This window comes from Bombyx mandarina, chromosome 26 (genome assembly GCF_030267445.1).
Source record: "Bombyx mandarina strain Sakado chromosome 26, ASM3026744v2".
Classification (NCBI taxonomy): Eukaryota; Metazoa; Arthropoda; class Insecta; order Lepidoptera; family Bombycidae; genus Bombyx; species Bombyx mandarina.
The window spans coordinates 1,542,683-1,565,481 of record NC_143232.1 but is presented as its reverse complement, the minus strand read 5'-3'; the positions used below and the strand labels follow the sequence as shown (position 1 = coordinate 1,565,481).

Genomic DNA, 22,799 nt, shown 5'->3' with positions numbered 1-22,799 from the left:
CCATAGACATCTACAACGTAAATGCGCCACCCACCTTGAGATATAAGTTCTAAGGTCTCAGTATAGTTACAACGGCTACCCCACCCTTCAAACCGAGACGCATTACTGCTTCACAGCAGAAATAGGCGGGGTGGTGGTACCTACCCGTGCGGACTCACAAGAGGTCCTACCACCAGTGAAAATGCCGATTTATTTATTATATAATGCCGATTTATTTATTTATTTCTATTATCTCAAACGAAAATATTATCAGTACTTAAAGAGTGATTATTTGAATGTGACGCACGAACTATCTATTGCTGTGATCGAGGATACGAGCCGACGTGCCTAGCCTTGAGAAATGAGGTCGAATGTCTCAATGAACGCCCCACTCGTGAATCGGAACGTTTGGCTGCTTCAAGCAGGAATAGACAGGGCAGGCAGGACCTATGAGGAGAGAGACAAACCTCTTCTATATCTGCATTCGTCGGTTAAAAAAGTATTTTGGATCCATTATCATATTAAGTTAGTTTTAAATGTGATTTTTTTTTAATAAACATGATCTAGTATTAACGATTTCAAATGTTAATAATAATTATTAATAATAATTTATGTGTTTATATAAAAGAATTGTTTTTATTTAAATTTTAAGAGATACGCTGGACACATGGTGCTAGAATGTTACTAAATAATAATAAAATATATAATTTAGCTGATATATTAAAGTTTAATTAATGCAAAAAGGAACCTTTTTTTTTAAATCAAACTTTATTGAAACTACATTTACATATTTTTTTCGACTTGCTTCGTTATACGTAGTAAAAAATAAAACTGAAGCCGAAAAAATTCAGATTTGAGTATAAATACCATATTAAAAACTATTTCTGAATTCCGAATTCTTGGTTCCTTGTTGTGGTTCAGCGTTACACAATCTAAGACAGTGATTCTCAACTGTTCCCCAGCGAGTAGGTAGAGAAAAATCAACTACTCAGATGTAACAATAAATGTGTGCTAAAGCACGCCGCAAATTTTTTGAAATATTGTAAATAGCACACAAATAATATGTGTGCTATTAACAATATTTACAGCTTTAAATGTAATTTATTTTACATCCGTAATCATTTTTACACGGTGATGTATTTATATAGGTGTTTTCAATACATCTTTTTGTTTTTTTTTTGCTTTAAAATTTAAAATAATTAAATTATTGCGGCCGCGGCAAAAGTTTGAGAATCACTCGTCTACAGATACGAATCCCGGTCTTGCAACTACTTAAGAAGCCCAAACAAAGTTGGAAAACAATGTTAATTACCCGACCGAGGTCTAATTAATTTGTTCTTTCATCAGTCCACACTTTGTTCCACCGCTTTGTTCGCTCATAACAATTCACCCATACGATGTTAATGAATCAAATTTACCAAAATAGTGTACTTATAATTTACAATCAATAAAAATAAAACAACAGTTCCTTCATAAAAATGTGTTTCATTTCAATACACGAAGTTAAATCTACATAATGCATAAAATTATTTAAATCAATTTAATATGGAAAATATTATTTTAACCAATTATAATCTATCAGGATAAACATGAAATACGCATAATTAAATTACGAGCATATTATAATATCATCATTATTAATAATATCGTAAGAGTTTTATTAAATTATTATTATTATTAGCTGGAAATCAAACTCTCTCCCTTAAGCCTTGTTCGGACTAGGCGAGTATTTTAGTCGATTACCGAGTAATTTACCGGCTAAACTACTTGCTACTCGCCCGAAAAAATAGAACAAAATGGATTGACTTGACTAAATTATTTACGAACCTACTCGACTAAATTTTTGGTGCTCAAACACATTTAGCTACTAAATTACTCGGTACTCGCCTAAAATAGTCGCCTAGTCCGAACAAGGCTTTAGGTCCGCTGTGATTATAACTAAACTTAGAAAACGCATCAATTATTTGCTAAGTACAATAAGCTATTTTATACGCTAAGTATTGTTAGAGATCTTGTTTACGCATTAAGTAGGTATTATTAACAAGCAAGCTTATTGTACAATTGCGTTCAATTACTACTAAGTAATAACTAATGATTATCGTATATAACTTAAAAATATCAGCGGAACCCGACGAGTTTTGATGTGACTCTCGCTAAATATAATATCACGACATTTAAAACTTAAATGGCATAACGAAGAAATTAAAAAAAAATCAGTTTTATAATTTAAACGACTTACAGACATGTTTCCTGTTAGACTAAAAAAAAGTTTATTTATATAAAAAAAAAACACGTCTGGCACTTAGGGACTGTCACGGTAAAGCTATTGCATAGCATTTTTTATCAACTTATGCAATTATAATTAGAAAATAATATTTTAATATTAAAACAATAATAAAATAAGACCACGCTATATTTATAAACATTAACTAAAGCAAAACATTAACTGTCCCCTTCACACTCATAAGCTAGACCGCGCGAGAGAGAGATGGGCAGACTTTTCATGATGCGCATGCAGTGCGACGTCACGCTGCGCGCTTATTTGCAAACACTACACAAGCGCAACGTGTGAATGTGTTGAACGCGAGCTACATGGTAGACGAAGAGGTGTTAGGTTGTTTTCGTTACGGAATTTCTTGATTCGGTCGCCGCGTTCAAAGCCCGCGATCAAATCTATGCAATAGCTTAAAAAAAAAAAATTTTAAAAGGTAAAGTATACTTTCCGCCTCTATCAAATAAACGAGACAAACGCCCGGTACAATCCCGAGCTTTTCTAAAGCTAAATACGTAAGCACCTACATAATTCTGTGCTCACGGTCAAAACCTTGACGATAAAGCAGTGACAACGCTTAATCAAAAGCCATTTAAAAAAAATCGTAACAATCGAAGACACGGCGGATCGTGAGCAAAGTTATACCATACAACTATACCAAACTAATATTACATTTAATCAGTGTTTACCGCAAAATATGGCCGAAAATGATTTGTTATTTTTTCACGTTGATATTCTTGCAAACCCATTCCATGCCCTCCTATGGATACAAACAACACGCGTGTTAATTCATGATTCGATTTAAGTGGAATTGTGGCCAACTTTCTGGTCGTAGTGCGTAGGTAGAGCCCATAGCATACTAGATAGGTAGATAGTATACTACCGTCCCGCTGTTACACAATGGTTGCGTGATATAAACAGCTAGGAACGTGGTATTCTGATTACCACCCAATCTTGAGATATCTCAAACATGCTTCACACTGCCACTTTTTTTAAGGGATTTTATGACCTGGTAACTAAGACCTTTAGGTCATGTCTTATTTTAATTTATATTCTTATTTTTATGAAAAATGATAATATGGAGTGAAATGAAGATGATTAATTTGAGACATGAATCAACTGAGATGAAATTAAATGAGATGATATGGGATGAAATATAATCATAATTTTCAGTGGACTTTTTGGAGGATCCCGAGAAATTACGTCCAGCGGCTTTGTTTCATTTTCCCACATTTGTGCACTTTCACAGATATTAAACAGTTAAAAAACCACCGTTATTACACATTTAAACTTAAAGAAACACTAAATAGACAAAATAAAACAAATCACACAACTTCACTCCTCGCGTTCCCGCCAAAAAGCCATACTGCCACTTCATTTCAATTCTATTGACATAGTCAGTGGTACGGGCGAATCGCACTCCGTTATCGGATTAAATATATTAAACAGATAATATATAGCCCAGACAAAGAGCAAACAAACATGCTCGTCACACGAACATTCCCTAACGTGGGAATCGATCCCAAGACCCTTGGCGCAGGAATCAGAGGCACTAATCACTTCACCACAGTCATTCCAAATATTTGAGCCATCAAAACCTTATCCTTTGGAAGGGCGCATCAAATCAAATGGTGACCATCTATCTAGCAGGCGACAGACGTCCACAGCTCGACATAGGACTCTCCCAAGGCTCACCACAACGACCTGTCAAATGAAGATCGCATCTAGCAGATTACCGCAACCTACAACAGTGTGTTTAGTGCGAGTTTTTTAACGTTCTCGATCGCGTAAAAGTTAACTCAAATTTGTATGGAGTCGGAACGTTTGCCGCTGGGGGCGCTGTTCCAACTGCATACAAATCCAAGTTAACTTTTACGCTATCGATAACGTTAAAAATCTCGCATTCAGCACACAGGTCGGTGATGACGATATTGTATAAATATAATAGACATTAACCTTAACTCCGGTACCATCAGTGGCCACACACGCTTGTATCTGCCAAGTCCTGTCTCTTATTAAGTGCAGACCGAGATGTTGAGCTATCTCACTAGCCGGTAATGCTGTGAATTAAAAAAAAAAAACATTATTGTATCATCAGACATTTCTTCCATGTAGATTTTGCGCATTTCTTCTTGTGCTATTTTTTTATATTGCTTCGATGAATGGACGAGGTCACGGCCGACCAGGTGTTAAGTGGTTACCGGAGCCCATAGACATCTACAACGCAAATGCCGCCACCCACCTTGAGATATGAGTTCTAAGTCTCAGCTTTACAGTATAACGGCTGCCCCGCCCTTCAGACCGAAACGAATTACTTCACGGCAGAAATAGGCAGGGTGGTGGTGCCTACCTGTGCGGACTCATATGACGTCCTACTAGTAAAGATGGTAGAGTTGGTAATGATTTCGCGGTAGGCAGAGGCTTGACTGTGCCCCTGACATCGCTAATCTCCATGAGCGACGATAATCACTCACAATCAGTTGGGCCGTATGCTCGTCTGCCTTTTTTTATTGTCCGTCTAGGCAAACGAGCATACGGCCCGCCCGATGGTGAGTGGCTACTGTCGCCCATGGACTAGACGGCAATAAAAAATAAAAATAAAAGATGAGATAGAAACACTAAATAGACAAAATAAAACAAATCACACAACTTCACTCCTCGCGTTCCCGCCAAAAAGTTTATTAATTTGTAAGATAAACTATCAACACAGATTACTTTTATAATTAATTGTAACTAAAACTACAAATGCAAATTACTTTAATGATTATTTAAAAGTTAAATTAAAAACACAGATTACTTCAAAAATCAACGTAATCAAATTATCTATACGCACCGGTCGCCAAGTCCTGTTTGTTGGCGTAAACTAATAGCGGAACAGCGCGCAACTTGTCATCCAGAAGCAGCTCGGCTAATTCTAGACTGGTCTCCTCCAGTCTATGGTGATCTGAACAATCGACCACGTAGATCTGTGAAGTTATTTTAATAGTTTTTTTTTTTAATAATTGAGGGCAGAGGTCATCGATATATTATATTATTATATCGATGGCAGAGGTAATGCTGGATCACACATCCAAAATTATTACAGTTACAAGTGAGAAAACAAAACGCCCGTTGCCGATATAACACGTTCGCGTGAGCAACTTCTTACAACGTCGTGTTTTTTAAATTATGAAATGGCGCAACGTCATAATAATATGACGGCCTCTAGATTATCATATTTATTTTGTTCGAACGTCTTTGGACGTCTATTGGGCAAATTCCTAGCGCATCAACTTAGCGCCGCAACACATTCGATTTACATAGCCTACACCACCGCGTTACCCAAAAAAAATCATCATAAGATGTACCTACGTATTACAGCGGGACGTTTTTAGACGTTGTTAAGCTTTATATTGGAAAAAGTGCGCCACAGTAGCAATACTCAGAAATGAGGTTGCTCACGCGAACTTTTTAAGGTTCTCGTATTACGCCTATTGTTGGAGTTAGGCCGAGGTCTAATGAATAAGGCGCCCGATCATTTCTCTAATGAAATACGTATCTACTTCACACGAGTTCACGAATGACGTCCATGATTTAGGTATAAAATCGTGTATTGAGAACCAAACCCGCAAAGATTATATCTTGCGTAATCACTGGTGGTGGGGCGTCTTGTTAGTCCGCACGGGTAACGCCACCACGCAGCCTATTGCAGTACAGCTAGCTACCCTTCATTGTTGATCTCAACTTCCGAACTAACTTTGAATAAAGCGTAGATATTGAGTGTCCATCTGTACCACAGCCGCCGCCGGATGAAGCTTATCCCCAATACACTTATTTATGATTGTACCATCTACAAGCCACATGTCCGTGTGCTTTCTAAAAAAATTTCTCTAAAAATGTAATTTAAAATCCGTTATAAAAAAATAAATCAATAGCATACCAAAATATCGGTGTTCTCAAAATAATTCCTCCAATAAGGCCTGATCTTCCTCTGTCCACCGATATCCCAAACATTTAGCTTGAAGCCATTCGATAACACCGATTTTATATTAAAACCAGCGGTCGGGATAACGTGGTTCACGTCTTCCGAAGCCAGTTGCTTCAATAGAGTCGTCTTTCCAGCATTGTCCAGCCCTAGCAGCAGCAAACGAAGCTCTTTCTCCGGATTAGATCGGAGTTTCTTTAATATATCTAGCAGACCCTGACAAAATTGACAAATGCAACCATATTTAGTTATTAATTTGACAAAGCCATGTCTAACGACTTTGAACTTACCATAATTCGAGATTGTTTGGAATTCAAAGTTTATTTATAGATCTTATTCGAAGATGTGATATCAAGTCTTCATGATAATTAAATTCGTCTTTATTTACTCGAATTCAAGAATCGCTATACTTTTTTTTGTTATTTAGTAGAATTTGTTGACGTCCCTGTTGCTATGACAACAGCTTGTCACTTCCAACAAAGGAAAGATTTATGAAGTCAAGAGACCTATGCAGTGGCAACGTGACTCTTATTTAAATATAACTAACTCGTTGAGAACATACAATAATGCTATTGTGCTTTGATCCGAACAGTAGATATTAAAATTAACCACCAACATAGAATTTCGATTCAGTAACTAGCTTCCTAGCTTCTCCCGAAAAACTCATTGTGATCTAAGAATCCACCTGTCACCATCAGGTGGGCCTTATTCAAGTTTACCTAAAATTTTATTTCTTTCATTACACTATTTCATTTGGCTGTATAGTCTATACTTCTTTTGCCTGTCTAATAGGCAAAGGGAAGACAAGACAAGCAAACATCAACTTAATGTCATCAAGGACTAAACTACGCTTGTGTCTACACGTGTTGATAATTTTAACTTATAGTTATAAATAAAAATCTGAAATTATGGGTAAAGTAAAGCAAGAACCGGTCGAACAGGAAGACCAGGCTGATGTCAGCATTAAAGCTGAACCGCAAAGCCACGATGAAAAAGTCGAACATTGTAGTATAATAGCGAAACCGATGGCCACAAAAAAACTCACCAAAAAGATATATAAACTTATTAAGAAATCGAGTAACCATAAGAACTATATCAGAAACGGCCTGAAAATCGTTCAGAAGCAGTTACGTCTGGGTGAAAAGGGGTGAGTTAGATTTCTCGAATTATTTTATTTTGAGGTTATGTTGATATGTGGTAACGAAGTCTTTCGTGGATTAAATTGTTCAATGTTATCTTCTTGGCTACTATAAACTACTGCTATATTAAAAAGTTCAATTTGGTAAATGTTGATTAACTTGCCTTTTGTTACTACTGTTGTTTGTCACAGCGCTCGACATCAGAATTTACAGTTTGATACTAGATTCCACAGAAATCGCTATGTCTAAGTCGCCGTAAGGCATGGTCTAGACTTCTTCACTACACCATTTTAATATTCCTCATACAAGGCAGGAAACCCAAAATACTAAATATTTCTAATATATATCAAACCTAGCCCCCTGTTTTTATTGGCCGTTGAGCATATTGTGAACCCGCGCGGGTTGGTACCATCCTGCCTATTGCTGTCACGAAGCATTCATACATTGCAGTACCTACCTACTACCTACCCTCTGATAGGTTAAGACTTCAACCACATATCTCGTGAGCATATTCACAAATATGATGTATATGGAATAAAGTATATGGGCATTACAAAAGCTAAAATGGTCTTAAACATATTTTAAAATAAATAAAACAACCGTATTACATTAAATAAATTTACTTAACCTTTAATAAAATGTTGACATTTATTTAATCGACAGCATGGTTTTCTTTGCTGGAGACATTTCACCCATAGAAATCATGTGTCACCTACCTGCCGTTTGTGAGGAGAAGGACGTCCAATACTGTTACACTCCAAGTAGGAAGGATATCGGTGCCGCCATGGGTACAATGCGAGGATGCATCATGGTACTTGTTAAAGAACATGAGGATTATAAAGATTTGTACGAGGAAGTTAAAAGTGAAATAAAATTACTCGGACATCCATTGTAAATATGTGAATAAGATTCTTATTTAGTTTTAAAATTAAATAGTAAGATTTTCAAACTAATTAACAGTAACATTCTTGTAATAAAATCAGCTTAGAATTTTTTGTTCATTACAATATATTCCATAGTGACTGTTAAATACCAGACCTGACAAAAATATACATTTAAGTAATTAATTTTATATTTTGTAATGTAACATGTAATTACTTCACAGGATCTGATATATTGTGTTTACACTGGTGAGTACAAAAACTAGACAAAACAAAAATAAATTTTCCATAAGTTTTTAATGACATTGTGTCCAAAATTGTCAGTACTACTTCATTCTCTGTATTTTTATTTATAGCTAGTACTAATGTAGATAGTTAAAGAAACAGTTCTAAAAAGCTTATATTTTTGTTTAAAAATTTTGCCAAGTATGCCAGAATACACCACACACATGGGAGTTAATGTGTCATTACTATGGAAACCAAGATATATTCACAATATTAAAAATCCTGTCCCTGTTTGAAGTATACTAGACTGGAAATGATATATATTTGTATGTAAATTGTAACAATGTTTTAATGTGTAATTGTCATACCTAAAACTATTGGACAGAATGCTATTAGAAACAATTTTTTTGTTCATAACTCAATTCAAGACCTCTAATTATGTTAAGATATAGAAATAAATGATAGAATAAGAATAGATTTTTATTAATATCAGAAATTCTAAATATATATCCTCCTCATGATGTGATGTCCCTCATATAAGACATGTTTTTCTCTGTATGATACAGGGATTTCTTGCGCATTTTTGTATATACTTGAAATTTTCTTATATTTTAAGAAAACTCATATATTAGTTGTTCATAACAAAATTTGCCTTAATATCTAATTTAAATCCTCTTTAATGGGAATAGTTAAATGTGTAACATTTTTAAGTACATAATACATTGCATGGGGTCATTCAAGCACATTATACGACAAGACTCCAACATGAAATCAATTCACCGTTTTATAGATGGGATTGTTCAAGATTATTAGAATTTTTTTTGTTAAACAGCATTCTGCACTATGAATTGGAATGCAATGATTGCATAATTAAAGTTAAATTTAAATGCATAGAAGAATGAGAGCTCTGCTAGCTTCAGCTCAACTACATGATAATAATTAACGGGGAGAGGATACATCATTAACCTACCTTCAAAATAGTATTTCCAGCGGAAACCAGAGATAGTAATACATACTTAAATATGTTAAAACATATTTAGATATTAAATACCCAGAAACGGCAAACAAACTTCTTCATCCATTATTAGAATTGAACCCAAGATTTTTAGTCTCAGCAGATTAGAGCAGTGACTACTTTGTCACAAAGTCAATTAAAAAAAATAAAACAACATTCCTGATCACATATACATTTAATACAATCATTAAAAACTATGGGTACGTAAAAATGGCAGATTGTTGTCATTAACGACAGTGAACATTGGCAAAATACAATCATAATTTAAAAATTACAATCTATAAAAAACATATTACTAAGCTGGGAATCTAGATTCTTCATTAAAATAGAAAATATTTCAATGTGATACAAAATGCTTCCGATATGAATTCTCTCATATTGATAATCAGTATATAAAAGTAATCGGCAAACTTCTTGAGCAAATGACCTTGACTGCGCAGAACCGAATTTTAGATCACTTTGGTGGTGAGGGTGAGGCGCGACGGCAGGGGAAATCGTATCGAGCGCGTTATTGGTAGATCAGTCGAACCTTGCGTCCCGCACCGCGCCCTCATTCCGCTTGCTCCCAAAAGTACGCTTGCGTACAGTGGAAAGTCTATCGTTATTAATCATTAAGTTATTTGTTATAATTGCTTGTGGACTTTGTTGCCATTGCTATTTGTTGAGTGTTTGTTCATTTTTTATAAAACATACACTATGCCGTGACAAACTGGTGTAGTACTTAAAAGAAAGGGTAGAAAATTTGTGTACGCGGTATATTGCTTCTTTATAAAACAGGGGAAGAATGATATGGAAAAATTAAAACAGACTTCGGAAGCAACAAAAACATCAGTGAGTACTGTTAGGTGCATTATTAACGAAGCTAAAGGCTCTGGCTTGCTCGCCGTGTTTCGGACTCCGGGTAAGAAAAGATCAGGGAAGAAGAAAGTTACCGGAATGGATAGTTTCGTTCAATCTGTAATAAAAAGATGTAATCATAATAACTACATTTTTTTTTTTTTTTTTTTTCCTACCTAAGCTGAGAGCCTTGAGAGGCTATGTCAGCGTAACCCTAACTTTTGTAGGTGAGCTCACGGGGCTCAAACCTGATGACGTTGCTAACACGAACCCTAGCAAGAGCCGTGCTTCGCAGAATCTACCACCGGATCGGAAACGCGACCCACTGAGAAGATCCGGCGAGAAACTCAGTGGGCTGTGTCTGGGAGTTAATTTACTCGTCGAGCCCTTCGTCGCAAGCGACGGGTTCGACGAGAACGGTGACCGGTGCTTGAAGTACCTAGAAGCACCGTTAGTGGATCGGGAGGATCCGAGATGACGTGTTTGGGGCGACGTCGACTGCTTTCCATTCTGGCCGCAGGATCGGGAATGTAGTTACCGGCGGCCACGATGAGAGGGTTCTCGTGTCGTGCCGCTTTATCGAAGTGGCGCATTGACGCCGACTGCATATACTTACTGGTGGACTCTAAGTCCAGGTCGTCATGGAGGTCGACGTTCCTGACGAACCACGGGGCTCCGACGGCTATCCTGCAAAAACGGGATTGAATAATTTGGAATGACTTTAAGTGAGTGCGGGCCGCGTGAGCGAACACTACACTTGCATAGGTCATGACGGGGCGTATGCAAGTTTTGTAGAGTGTCACCTTATTTCTAAGGGACATTTTACTTCGCCTACATATCATCGGGTAGAGACGTCCTAGAATGAAGGCGGCACGATCGCGTACCGTCTTGATGTGGGGGCGGAATGTCATCCTACTGTCGAGGGTGACGCCTAAATATTTGACCTTCGGGGCCCACGGTATGGGCTGGTCGAACATCGTGATTGGGCGAACGGCGGGGGCGGGGGTATTGACGTGCCTAGTCGGGAGGGGGATGCTCAGCGTGGTGTTCGGAGGGCGACCCCTTTTGAAGAGCACCGCTGTGCTTTTCGTGGGGTTAATGTCGATGCGCCACTTCCGGAACCACTGTCCCATGGTGGTAGCTGCGGTCTGAAGTCGTCGATGAAGCAACGCCTTCTTCCTACACGAGTAGTAGATGGCGGTGTCATCGGCGAAGAGCGCCAGATGGGTCTCCGGAGACCGGGGTATATCGTTGATATACAAACTGAATAGTAACGGGGAGAGGGCGGAGCCTTGCGGGACTCCGGCTGTGACGTGACGGGGCCGGGAACGCGTTCCCTCGACTCGATATCGGAACGAACGGTTCGACAAGTAGTCTCGTATGATGAGCACGAGTCTGTCTGGCACTCCCATGTTATACAGTTTGAATATCAAACCGTTGTGCCAGACTTTGTCGAACGCCTTCGCTACATCGAAGAAGAGGGCTCCTGTCGGAATGGATAACTACATAACAAGCAGCGAAACTCCGTACCGTAGAAAGGCTTCGAAAAATTTAAAGAAGATATAAATTTTAATGGCTCGGAATGAAGCTTACGACGGATTAGGAAAGAGCTAGGATTCAGATGGAAAAAAAGAACAGAAAATAATCGGAAGCTGGTAAATGAAAAAAGTAACATTCGATTACTACGAATCGAATATCTTCAAAAAATAATTAATTGTCGACTCATCACGATGATAGCGACTCGGGTGATGAAAACAGTGATGATGATTATGTTCAAGATTATGATTAAAAAAAAAAATTACAAATACCAGCTTCGCTTCAACTGAACCGAGACCTGGCACAGCTCTAGTTTTGACTTAATAGAAGGAATATCTATTTTACCCCAAGATTAAATTATTACAATTATTAACCTATATTTTTTGTTGATGTTCTAATAAATATATAAATAAATACATATGTTGATTTTAATAATTTAATAGCATTATGACGCAGAGTAAGTAATGTTTTTGCACGTGAGCGTACCATGCGCAAACTTACCCCCACTACGTCAACAAATGCTCAAGAAGTTTGCCGGTTATTATACCTATCATCATTTTATATCTAAACTTACACGGCAACGAATCTGCGAGCTAAAAATTATTAAAGATACCTATTCAATTAATATTATTTCTCTAGAAAGAATAGTTTTAGTGGTATGACCGCCACAGTTAACTAAGACTGCAAAAAACTATGAAACATGCCCTCTTTGTAACTACTCAAACATCAATTGTTCATCAAAGCTATGTACTATTTCAGAATTACCAAGAACATTAACTGTATTACTCACATTTTTTTTACATACTTAAAAACACAGGTAAAACGCCGATAAATAAACAAAATATACAATTTGGGTATAATAACACATTAAGTCAATGAGATTTCTTAATTTCTAAACTGACATGATTTCCTAAGTAATTAACTTTAAGAGATAATTTAATAAAGTGGTTGTAATCACTTTTTATTGTCCCTAAGTATGCTGATATTACCATAGCCCATAGATATCAATCACAACCTGCTGCCACTCAGCTTTATATGTGGGCAAAGCCTCAAGAAGACCTAAGCTAAGTATGTAACACACAGCGTCTGAACTATTAGATGCTGTTAGAACCCTGAATCTAAATTGAAATGCTCAAACAGATATTGGCACACACAATTTTGAACTTGATTCGACACGCCTCTGAATCGTATGAAAAATTCGCGATTTCAGAGCCTTCTCTATAGAAATTCACGAATCTAACTTAAGGTGCTAATAATTTGAGCTCGATATCTTTTGTATCTCACTGAATTATTCTCTATTCTACCCGAGTCATTTAACTAAAATTACTTTTGTTTTAAGCTCCATAAATAATATTTTATTTATGTATTATTTTTTTAATAACTTAAATCACAACAATAAAACAAAAATGTGGTACTTAAAATGGTCTACAACGGGCTGCAAAACTCCATGGACACCACTATTGATCATGAGCATTTAATTAAATAGCGCCATCTATCGGCTATAGTAGTTACATTACAATCCTACTTTTCTGTATTCAACTATTGTAGTGTCAATCAAAATAATTATCGTATGTAAAATTGATTTCCTCGCCGGTAACTATATTTCTAAAGCCGCAACTTTGGCAAACATAAATAGTGTGCTACGGTAGGCAGCGGCTTAGCTCTGCCCCTGGCATAGCTGACCTCCATGAGCGACGATAACCAATCACCATCAGGTCGGCTCGTCTTGGCTCGTACACTTAGTGGGCTTTAGTGCACAGTTTAGTCCACTACCTACAGTACCTACCTAACTTAGTGACGCCATATTTATTTTTAATATGCAACTATAATCAAAGGTTTTTAGGATTATGAAATAAAAAGGTATCCATGCAATTCTGCATCTAACCGCATAACATAGCATTTAATCATCATTTAGTGATAATATATAAAACAAATATTTCTGTGCTGCCACTATTTTAAAATAATATGCTAAATTTAAGTCTAGCATTTATAATTGTGTTGCCAATTATAAAATGGCCCAGGCTTTCATAATTGAAGCGACAGTTTCTAGTAACCCTGCTTTTTATGCTTTTTCATGAGATCATAGGTAGTTTTCCAATTACAGCACAAGAGCGCATTATGCGGCATAATGCTCAACGTTGAATGTTCCAACTACAGACTACAGCAACGCTTCGCACAATCGAGCACTCTCAAAAGTACTGCTCTCGCGTGATACTCGCAATCGATACCGACTCAGTGACAGAAAATTGACAAGTGTTTTTTCTTTAAGTTGGCATTGATCGAAATTTTGTTTATATTATCGTTAGTAATAATATTGAATGTTGAAAAAAATTATAAGGCTTTCGTTTCGTCGTAGTTTCTTACAAATAATCAACGTTAATTAAAACTGTGCTTACTTAGCGCACTCTGCTGATGCATTTCAAAACTAATTCACATTCTAATTAAACTTCAGCATAATTCGGCATTGTGCGTCACTGAGTCGCATTAAGCTCTGTAATTGGAAAACTACCATAATGTGCGAAATACATAATATCTAAATAACAATATATATATAGCACTCCAGCTCATGTTTACCTTTTCGTTGATGCGTTAGAGACGTGCCAACAGTTGAATCTTCGCAAATAAAGATACATTTGCTTGCAATCGAATTCAGATTTATGCTTATATTAAAATACGTATTTGATTTTTTCTGGCTTACAACAATAGCGAACCGGAAACTTTCGGTATCGGGCAATTTTTACAAAACAAAATTAATTTGGGGCTAAAACAAACTAAAAAATAAACATAGATTCTTTCTCTTTTTTTGCCTATTCCTAACCATAGATTAGACTAGTTTTTTAGCATTAGCCTTTTGTAAACATTAAATAACATTCGGCAATGCAGCCAAAAACTAATTTATAAAAAACGTCATAATTACTTGGCTCCAAAACGTAAAAAAGAATTTATATAGTTCGTGAAATAAAAATGTAAGTTAATAACTAAAAAAAACTGTTTTAATCGTTTCAATTAATTTAAATCCTTGTTATTAGTACCTACTTCTTGGATAGTCTTGTAATTTTATTAGCATCTAAATACCAATTATTCAAAATCATGGTTTAGGTAATAAAGCTATGAATAGAGTTGGAAATATGCTAACGATACTGCGAAGGCTGGTTTCAAAGTAACTTTTTTGAAATAAAATCGTCAATGAAAACAATTATTGTTATGAAAAGTAATAAATTGTCGATCAAGACTAACTACTTGTACAGAAAACACATTAAAAGGATTGACTGAATTTGTCTTTTGAAAGCAAAATTATTGCAATTAATGCATTAAAATCATAATATGCACTGTGATTTAAACTGTATCCAAATTGTAGTTGCAAGCAATTGTACAATTACAAAAATATTTACTTTTATTAATTTCTTAAAACAGCGCATTCTCATGACATATAAAATCAAAGTAAAATTTTTACTAGGTACCACGAAATTAATTGATGTTTTAATAATATATGTGATGACGTATTTTGTACTTCAAAGTCTTAATTAATAAAAATTTTAGTTTTATTCCTAAAAACTATCCGTGTGACTTCATTTGTTTTTGATAGCCGAGCGTGATGGCTAATATGTACCTACTTACTATGATAAAAAAGAATAGATTAATAAATTAACTTGTTTTTTTTTCCTTTTGCATTACCGTAAACCTACATCATTGAATTCATTGGTTTCCAAAACACTTATAAGGGTTAGAAACCTGACGGCTAAGATGTAACAAATACCTACATAATATAATTATAAAGCGCCATTTTGAATTCAATGTCATTCAATATTAAACGGTTTTTTTAAATTAAATGTTTTAGAATTTTGTATGAAAATCAAATTGAAATAATATGGATTCATTTTAATTTTAGTCACACGTATGTACTTGCAATTTATTGTTTTTCTCTATTAGAACCAATATATTACAGACGAAGTTGCCTAGCGTTATCCCCGGTAATGAGTGTAGCTCACAGATAATATAGTATGCTGGTCAATTAATTTAACTGACTATCTCAAAGAAAATAACATTTTACTGACCGTGAGACATTTAAGTGTGAAAACAAAATGACGTGAGAGAACAGAAAAACTAGATTTTTTTTTTATTGCCCTTGTAGCAGACGAGCTCACGGCCCACCTGATGGTGAGTGGTTACCGTCGCCCATGGACTTCAGCAATGCCAGGGGCAGAGCCAAGCCGCTGCCTACCGCTTAATACTCTCCACAAGCCTCGTTCGAAGAAGGACATGTTATAGCGCTCGGGAAACACCGTGGAAGGGAGCTCATTCCATAGCCGGATGGTACGTGACAAAAAAGACCTCTGGAAACGCACTGTGGATGACCGCATTGGCTCCAGGTAGTAAGTATGGATGAACTCTACTCCGGTGGCGGGCGGTGCGATGGTAAAAACGAGATGCCGGTATCATCTCGAACAATTCCTCAGAGCACTCCCCATGGAACATACGGTACTAAATTAGAATATATCATTGATTTGCACTAGTTACCGAGGGCAATATAAATAATTTCAAATTAGCTAAATAGATTTTTAAAGTAAGCCCACTTAATATTATTACCATGCTATTTCGCACTTAAAATAATTATATACCTTAAAACAAAACCTAAATATCTACCTAATAAATATTATAATACTAAAATGAAATAAAATACAGAGTTACCTACTGTTGAACTATAATTATTCAACAATTACAAATATAATTCCGATAAAAGATATTGTGCGCTATTTTGAAAAATAAATGGTACGAAAACAAAATGTTAGTAAATTCACTTGTTTCAAGCTAATATCTTAGCCGACTTAACCTAATAGGTGGCTATGGCTCTAATAAAGAAGGAAAAAAAAAAGAAAAAAAAAACTAATATCATTTTTTACTATACTTTTAATTATTGACTAGCGAAATTCAAACCGATAGGTACGTAAAATTACTGGCTTCCGCTGATTGTCACACGGTCACCTGAGGTGGTCATGGTTGCGCCGCACACTGCCGTCACTCTAGCGCGCCGGCATTAGTGTGCTTAGTGCGAGTTTTATAACGTTCTCGATAGCGTAAAAGTTAACTCAAATTTGTATGGAGTTGGAACGTTTGCTTACGTTTGCCGCTAGGGGCGCTGTTCCAACTGCATACAAATTTTAGTTAACTTTTACGCTATCGAGAACGTTAAAAAACTCCCAATAAGCACACAGCAGTATGGGTCATAGTCCCCGATTGGCATGTTCTGGCTCAGTGAGCTATCCCGGAGTACCAGTGACATCGCCAGGGCGGGCGGACGTACTGCCGTACTGTGGAGACCGGCGAAGTTGGTTAATAATCACCTCGATGACCCGTGGGTCGCGCGTCCTTGGAGGGGCGCCGTGAGTCGATTTATAGTGCTGCCCGTATAAGACCCCCCCCCCTACTCTGCCCTAGTTCTGACCTAGGCCGGAATTGGCATAGTCTAAAAAGGTGTTTACTTAGTCAAAGAATAATCGGACCGAGGCCATTGTGAGAACCACACGTTTACGTGTTATAATACACTTGGAAGATTACATAATAAACACAGAATCTTCTTAATTTTGAGTATCACAGAAAAGTGTTAAAATTACTATCGGAATAGGTGACTATTTGTGGTTGCTGTTTCAGATTGCACATTTTGCCAGAGTGCCATTTAAAGGATAGATTTGTTGAACTGTCACATTCAAAGAGCGATGCCGTCCAAATCATCCTATGACAGACAGATTATCTTATACTTTTAATACTACGAATGATTATTGTTAGTACATAAATATTTTAATGCAAAAAGTAAACTTGTTTTGCTGTTTGTACCTAAATTTGGTAACAATTGTGGTTCGACCGTATTCATGATCACAGTAAAAATCGCTAATAATTCCTATCACAGACTAAACTTCATCTAAGACTAAGCGTAGTTATAAAAAAAACTGTATTTTGTAAAGCTTCAAGCGATAAAATTTGACGACCTAAAATACTACGATATGATTAAAATACTACATGTAGACGCGAGTACATAGTGGTAGGTGCAAACGAAATAAGTACGACAGGATTATTAGAAATTATGATGATAAAAAAAAATCAGAAGCTGAACCAATAGCTGTTTCAATTAACACAATAAAAAATTATCAAAATTATATGCAGAGTTGCTATACTGTTTAAAACGTCCATCCAAGATTACACCCGCCATGTTTTTCAAGTGTCATTGGACGGTTTGACAAAGTTATCGTTAGACTACAATCTATCAGTTTTCAAATTGACGTTTGTTTTCAACTTTTGCACTGTCATTTGTTCTGTATATTCTATGTAAATCGATTTTTTTTAAAATGCATTTTTTTGCAAAGAGGTGTGTTAACAACAGAACGAACTCAGCCAAAGTATTCGATCGACATTATGTGACGAGATTTCTGGAGGGACTAAATAATGTATTCAGATAACCTTTCCAAAAATATTACTTAATTTACTTTAATATTTAAATAGTGAAAAATACAACAGTTTTAGTGTACCAATAATAATTATTAAAAAATCGTCTATTTTAAATTTATCCTACTGATCTGTCACTCAATTTTGACGCATGTCATTTTTTATATCCGTCAATTTGTCAAATCTCTATCCATGCTTAAAAATTTACTTTACCGTATCTTTACCCGTCTGTTAATCTTTAAGAGATTTTATTTTATAGAATTAAAACAAATAATACTGAAAAAATAACACCCTACAAAAGCTAATTTGAGACCGATAATTACAATTAGATACGCAATATACGCATTTTTATATAATTTTTAAATTCGTTTTTTTTTTCATTGTTTTCTTCATTTTCACACATCATTAATACTAAATTAGAATAATGTATATAAATCAAATTTATCACATAATAAAATAATTAACTACTTAACATACACATCTTTCACAATGAAACATACATAACATCATAAAGTAAATTAATGATTCTATATCTTAGCTTCAATGATGCTATAGAAGCCAACGATATTGCCAATGATAGGAAGCAGACTAAAGAGCAATATGGCGATAAACGCTTCTTAAATAAACATTTCGCTACCCATTAAAATACAAGATACTGTCAATGAAAAAATATATGATTCATTAATTTAACATTAAACTAAAATATAAAAATTACTAAAAAATCTGAAAAAGAAAAAGCTCAGAATTAGTGGATATTTTCCTAAAAAATGCTTCTAGCAAAGGCATTTTAGTTATGAATTTAACGTACTATAAATGAAATCTTAAAAAATTAAAAAAATAAAAATAAAAATTGATGATTATTTTGCCGAAAAGATAATAAACTAGCGACACTAGAACTCAAGAATTGCCATATTAAAAATAGCCAGATCTAAATTTGAATGTGACTTACAAGTAAATTTGTGTGGCAGCCCTATGAACTTCTTATTCCTATAAAATTGAGCTTAGCTTCACTAGGTTAATACTAATCTTAATTAGTGAAACAAAATAATTTTAGAGGATAATTAAAAAATAATGTTATCATTTCCACACGCTATGGAAAATGCTATGCAAAAAAGAACCAAATTATTATTTAAATTAAATTATTATTTCCCGATCTAAAACATGTGCTGAAAAGTATGTCCTATTCGTTAGAATATAGAATATCGGAAATATAGAATTCTAAAATTGTTAATTCTTCATGAAGAACATAAAATGATTACTTATTTAGATTAAATTACCTAAACTTAAACCTAAGTGACGATAGTAAGGCGCGTGAAATATCTCTCATTAAAACATTTTTCGAGTATCGTGAAATAATCCACTGACGTGTCGTCAACAACGAAGTAGTAATAGAGAACCAACAGCCGTGAAATTTAAAACGTGCTTAAAGCTAGCTTCAAAAATTAATGGTTACAACATTGGTTTTTTAAGAATATGGAGGGTAGAAGTAAGTATTACACTCTAGGTCTATTAAAAAGTGTTGGTCGCAATGCGAGCAATTAGGGAGGCGCCACCGTAGCAAGTGGTGCATTTTCATAAATAGCGCCAAAAGTTTGACATTAAATTGTTGAAATCAATACACGACACTTCGTTTACAGCTGCTACATTCTTATCGCACCTCTTGCGACACTAACGCCATTTTGTTGGGTTTTGGAGTGGTAATTTTCTCTTTACACTTTTCAATTATCTCCCATTTATGACAGTTCTCAATACTCTCACAGAATACATTTTTCGTTTGAATGAATGATCATTACGTCCATTCATTCAAACATATCCTGAAAATAAACACCTAAGTCGAGTTGCTTAATAAAAAAATATTTTATCAGTAATAAAATCAAACACGGCAGTTGGTTGAGAATCGAATAGTGTCAGAACAAACGTCGCGCTTCTGTTACGACAATACCAATAACGTATCCCGATGGAAACATACCAAATCAAACTTTTTGTATAAGCCGCACCAATAAAGAAACGAATCGAAAATGGCGTCTATGTACCTGCACTGACAGATGGTAGAGTCAACAAATAAAAAGGAAAATAGAAGGAACAATTTGTTTATTGTAAAAAAATATAAAAAAACAAATGAGAATGTACTTTACTGTACTTTATGCCCTGGCAAAGGGGGAAGTGTCTCATCTGGGATGCAACTTGCGTAGACACTTTTTCTGCCAGTCATCTAAGTCACACAACTCGAAAGTGAAAAAACTCGAACTCAACAACAAAGTCAGAACTGATATTTTTTGAAGTGAAAACTTCTTTAGAATCGTTGTGATTTCAAACCGGATGCAACGGAAAAAACGACAGGTAAGAGACACAAATACAAAAATGTGTAGGATGAAGCCAGCAAAGAATGAGACAGAAATATACATACTATTTAATACAGCGCCATCTGTGAGATTTTTTAATACTAACGTGTGTATGAAAGCTCTTGTAGTGAATTTTAATTTAGGATTATACGCGAAATTAAAATATCAATTCACAGCGGGCGCTACCTTACAATTATTTACTAATGACAAAATTTTACATATACTTAAGACGTTTAGGATAATTGTATTTTAATTTTGGAAGGTTTCACTTCTACCACGTGTGAATTGCACACATTTTGTTTTTTTTTTGCATGCAGTACACGCCGTGTGCGACTAAAGACAACAACAGCTTAGAGTGAGAGCGCATGACCGCCACCGCCATTTTAGATTCGTTTCGTTATTGGCGCGGCTTATAATAACGATGATAAAGAAATAACATTGCAGACAAGTTTTCGTTTAAGTGTAAATGTGGAATACTATTAGTATGATCAGTATTGTACTCATAAAGCACATGGAGGCGGGTAGCAGCACTGCGAAACGGAGTGACCTGAAACAACATGTCGCTGACTGGATTGTTGGATAACTACCCACAAACACAACCAACTGAGTTTCTCGCGGGAACTTCTCAGTGGGTCGCGTTTCCGATCCGGTGGTAGATTCAGCGAAGCACGGCTCTTGCTAGGGCTAGTGTTGTCGGGCTGAGCCCTGTGTGCTAGCCTACCAGTTAGGGTTAAACTAAAATAGCCTCTAGGCTGCTGATGTCTAGGTTCGTAAAAAAAAAAAAATTATAGGTACAGGTATTAAGAGTATTAAGCGGTAGGCAGCGGCTTGGCTCTGCCCCTGGCATTGCTGAAGTCCATGGGCGACGGTAACCACTCACCATCAGGTGGGCCGTATGCTCGTCTGCCTACAAGAGCAATAAAAAAAAAAAAAAGGTATAATCTATGAGAGCAGTGGATTAGCAATATTTTAACAGTACCAGAGCCAATCAAAAAGTATCTAGTTATAAGTAGCTATCGTTCAATTAATCTTTTGTTAACTACTCAATCAGTTTACATTTTAAATCAACTAAATCAAGTATTATATTTCCCGCTTTAAAAGATGCGAATACCTTAATACAATACAATGGAGACTTTCACTTTATTATATCTCAAAGTGTGCGGCCGTATTCGTTCATTCTAAGCATTCGGTCTCATGCGTGGCTAATTACAATCATTTATTTAATGATTTATAGCACGTTGTTTAATTTCGCCACAAGTGACGTCATGACATGAATCCAACGTTCAATAGAATTCAACCGAAGTTTCCGGGGCGATTTGATAAATAAAAAGGTTTCTCATTCCCTGTTGTGCGCCCTGGTAGCATCAAAGCCGTTTAGAAAAAAACTTACTTAATACTACAGTACGCGACAATAAATATTGCACATAGATTTGAACGCTCTACGAAGCCGATTTTTTTTATTGCTCAGATGGGTGGACGAGCTCATAGCCCACTTGGTGCTAAGTGGTTACTGGAGCCCTGAGACATCTACAACGTAAGTGTGCTACCCACCTTGAGATATAAGTTCTAAGGTCTCAAGTATAGTTACAACGGCTGCCCCACCCTTCGAACCAAAACGCATTACTTTATTATATTACATTATAATTATATTATTATTATACACAATAATTATTAGCCGATTGTTTCTTTTTATTGTCATCGATGTGCACTATTCATCGGCGGGTACTGTAGATCATCAACACATACCTCCAGTAAGGCATGTGTCAGATCGGCGGCTCCTGGACTGGAAGAGCAACGGCAGAGCACAAAGCGCGTGTCTCCACTACGGTTTCGCTAGATCTTCGTACTTTACCTAGACGACATAATTAATTTAGCATTACCAAAATTTAACGTTACATTGCGTATTACATTTTTCTTAGTGATAGTGTGCATTGTTGGCCAGCAAGCAAACAACCATAAATTCCAGTTTGAAAGGTCGGACAGTCGGTAGAACTCATGTTTCCAGACGGAAGGCACTATTTATACTGTGATGTCCATGAGTACAAGAATCCACTTAGGCCCAAGTGAAACGCTTTCAATGGTATTCTTCAATAACTGGAAACCAAAGGCACAAAAGAACACTTTAGATTCTATTTGCGCGTCCGAAGACACGGATATGTTGTTACATATCT

General features: G+C 35.9%; 3 protein-coding genes across 4 annotated transcripts in view; 1 reads left to right on the top strand and 2 right to left on the bottom strand.

The window, feature by feature from the left end:
- Positions 1–793: 793 nt before the first annotated feature.
- On the bottom strand, positions 794–6,692 carry LOC114253035 (ADP-ribosylation factor-like protein 3). Its single transcript, XM_028187776.2, has 5 exons — positions 6,506–6,692; positions 6,171–6,431; positions 5,085–5,217; positions 4,208–4,311; positions 794–3,011 (listed from the first exon to the last, which is right to left on the bottom strand). Exons 1-5 carry the CDS (start codon positions 6,506–6,508, stop codon positions 2,967–2,969), a joined length of 546 nt encoding a protein of 181 aa, XP_028043577.1. The 5' UTR covers positions 6,509–6,692; the 3' UTR covers positions 794–2,966.
- A 320-nt stretch (positions 6,693–7,012) lies between these two features.
- Positions 7,013–8,933, top strand: NHP2 (NHP2 ribonucleoprotein). The gene is made up of 2 exons (XM_028187742.2): positions 7,013–7,362; positions 8,018–8,933. The coding sequence occupies exons 1-2, from the start codon at positions 7,124–7,126 to the stop codon at positions 8,247–8,249; spliced, it is 471 nt and encodes a 156-aa protein (XP_028043543.1). The 5' UTR covers positions 7,013–7,123; the 3' UTR covers positions 8,250–8,933.
- The window catches only part of RhoBTB (Rho-related BTB domain containing), a 37,851-nt gene continuing 23,013 nt past the window's right edge, over positions 7,962–22,799 (bottom strand). For both annotated transcript variants that reach the window (XM_089738817.1, XM_028187801.2), the window contains 2 exons: positions 22,375–22,480; positions 7,962–21,175 (listed from right to left, as the gene is read on the bottom strand). In XM_089738817.1, coding sequence (XP_089594943.1) covers positions 22,392–22,480 — 89 coding nt within the window. In that variant the 3' untranslated portion in view covers positions 7,962–21,175; positions 22,375–22,391. The remainder of the gene's footprint in view (positions 21,176–22,374; positions 22,481–22,799) is intronic.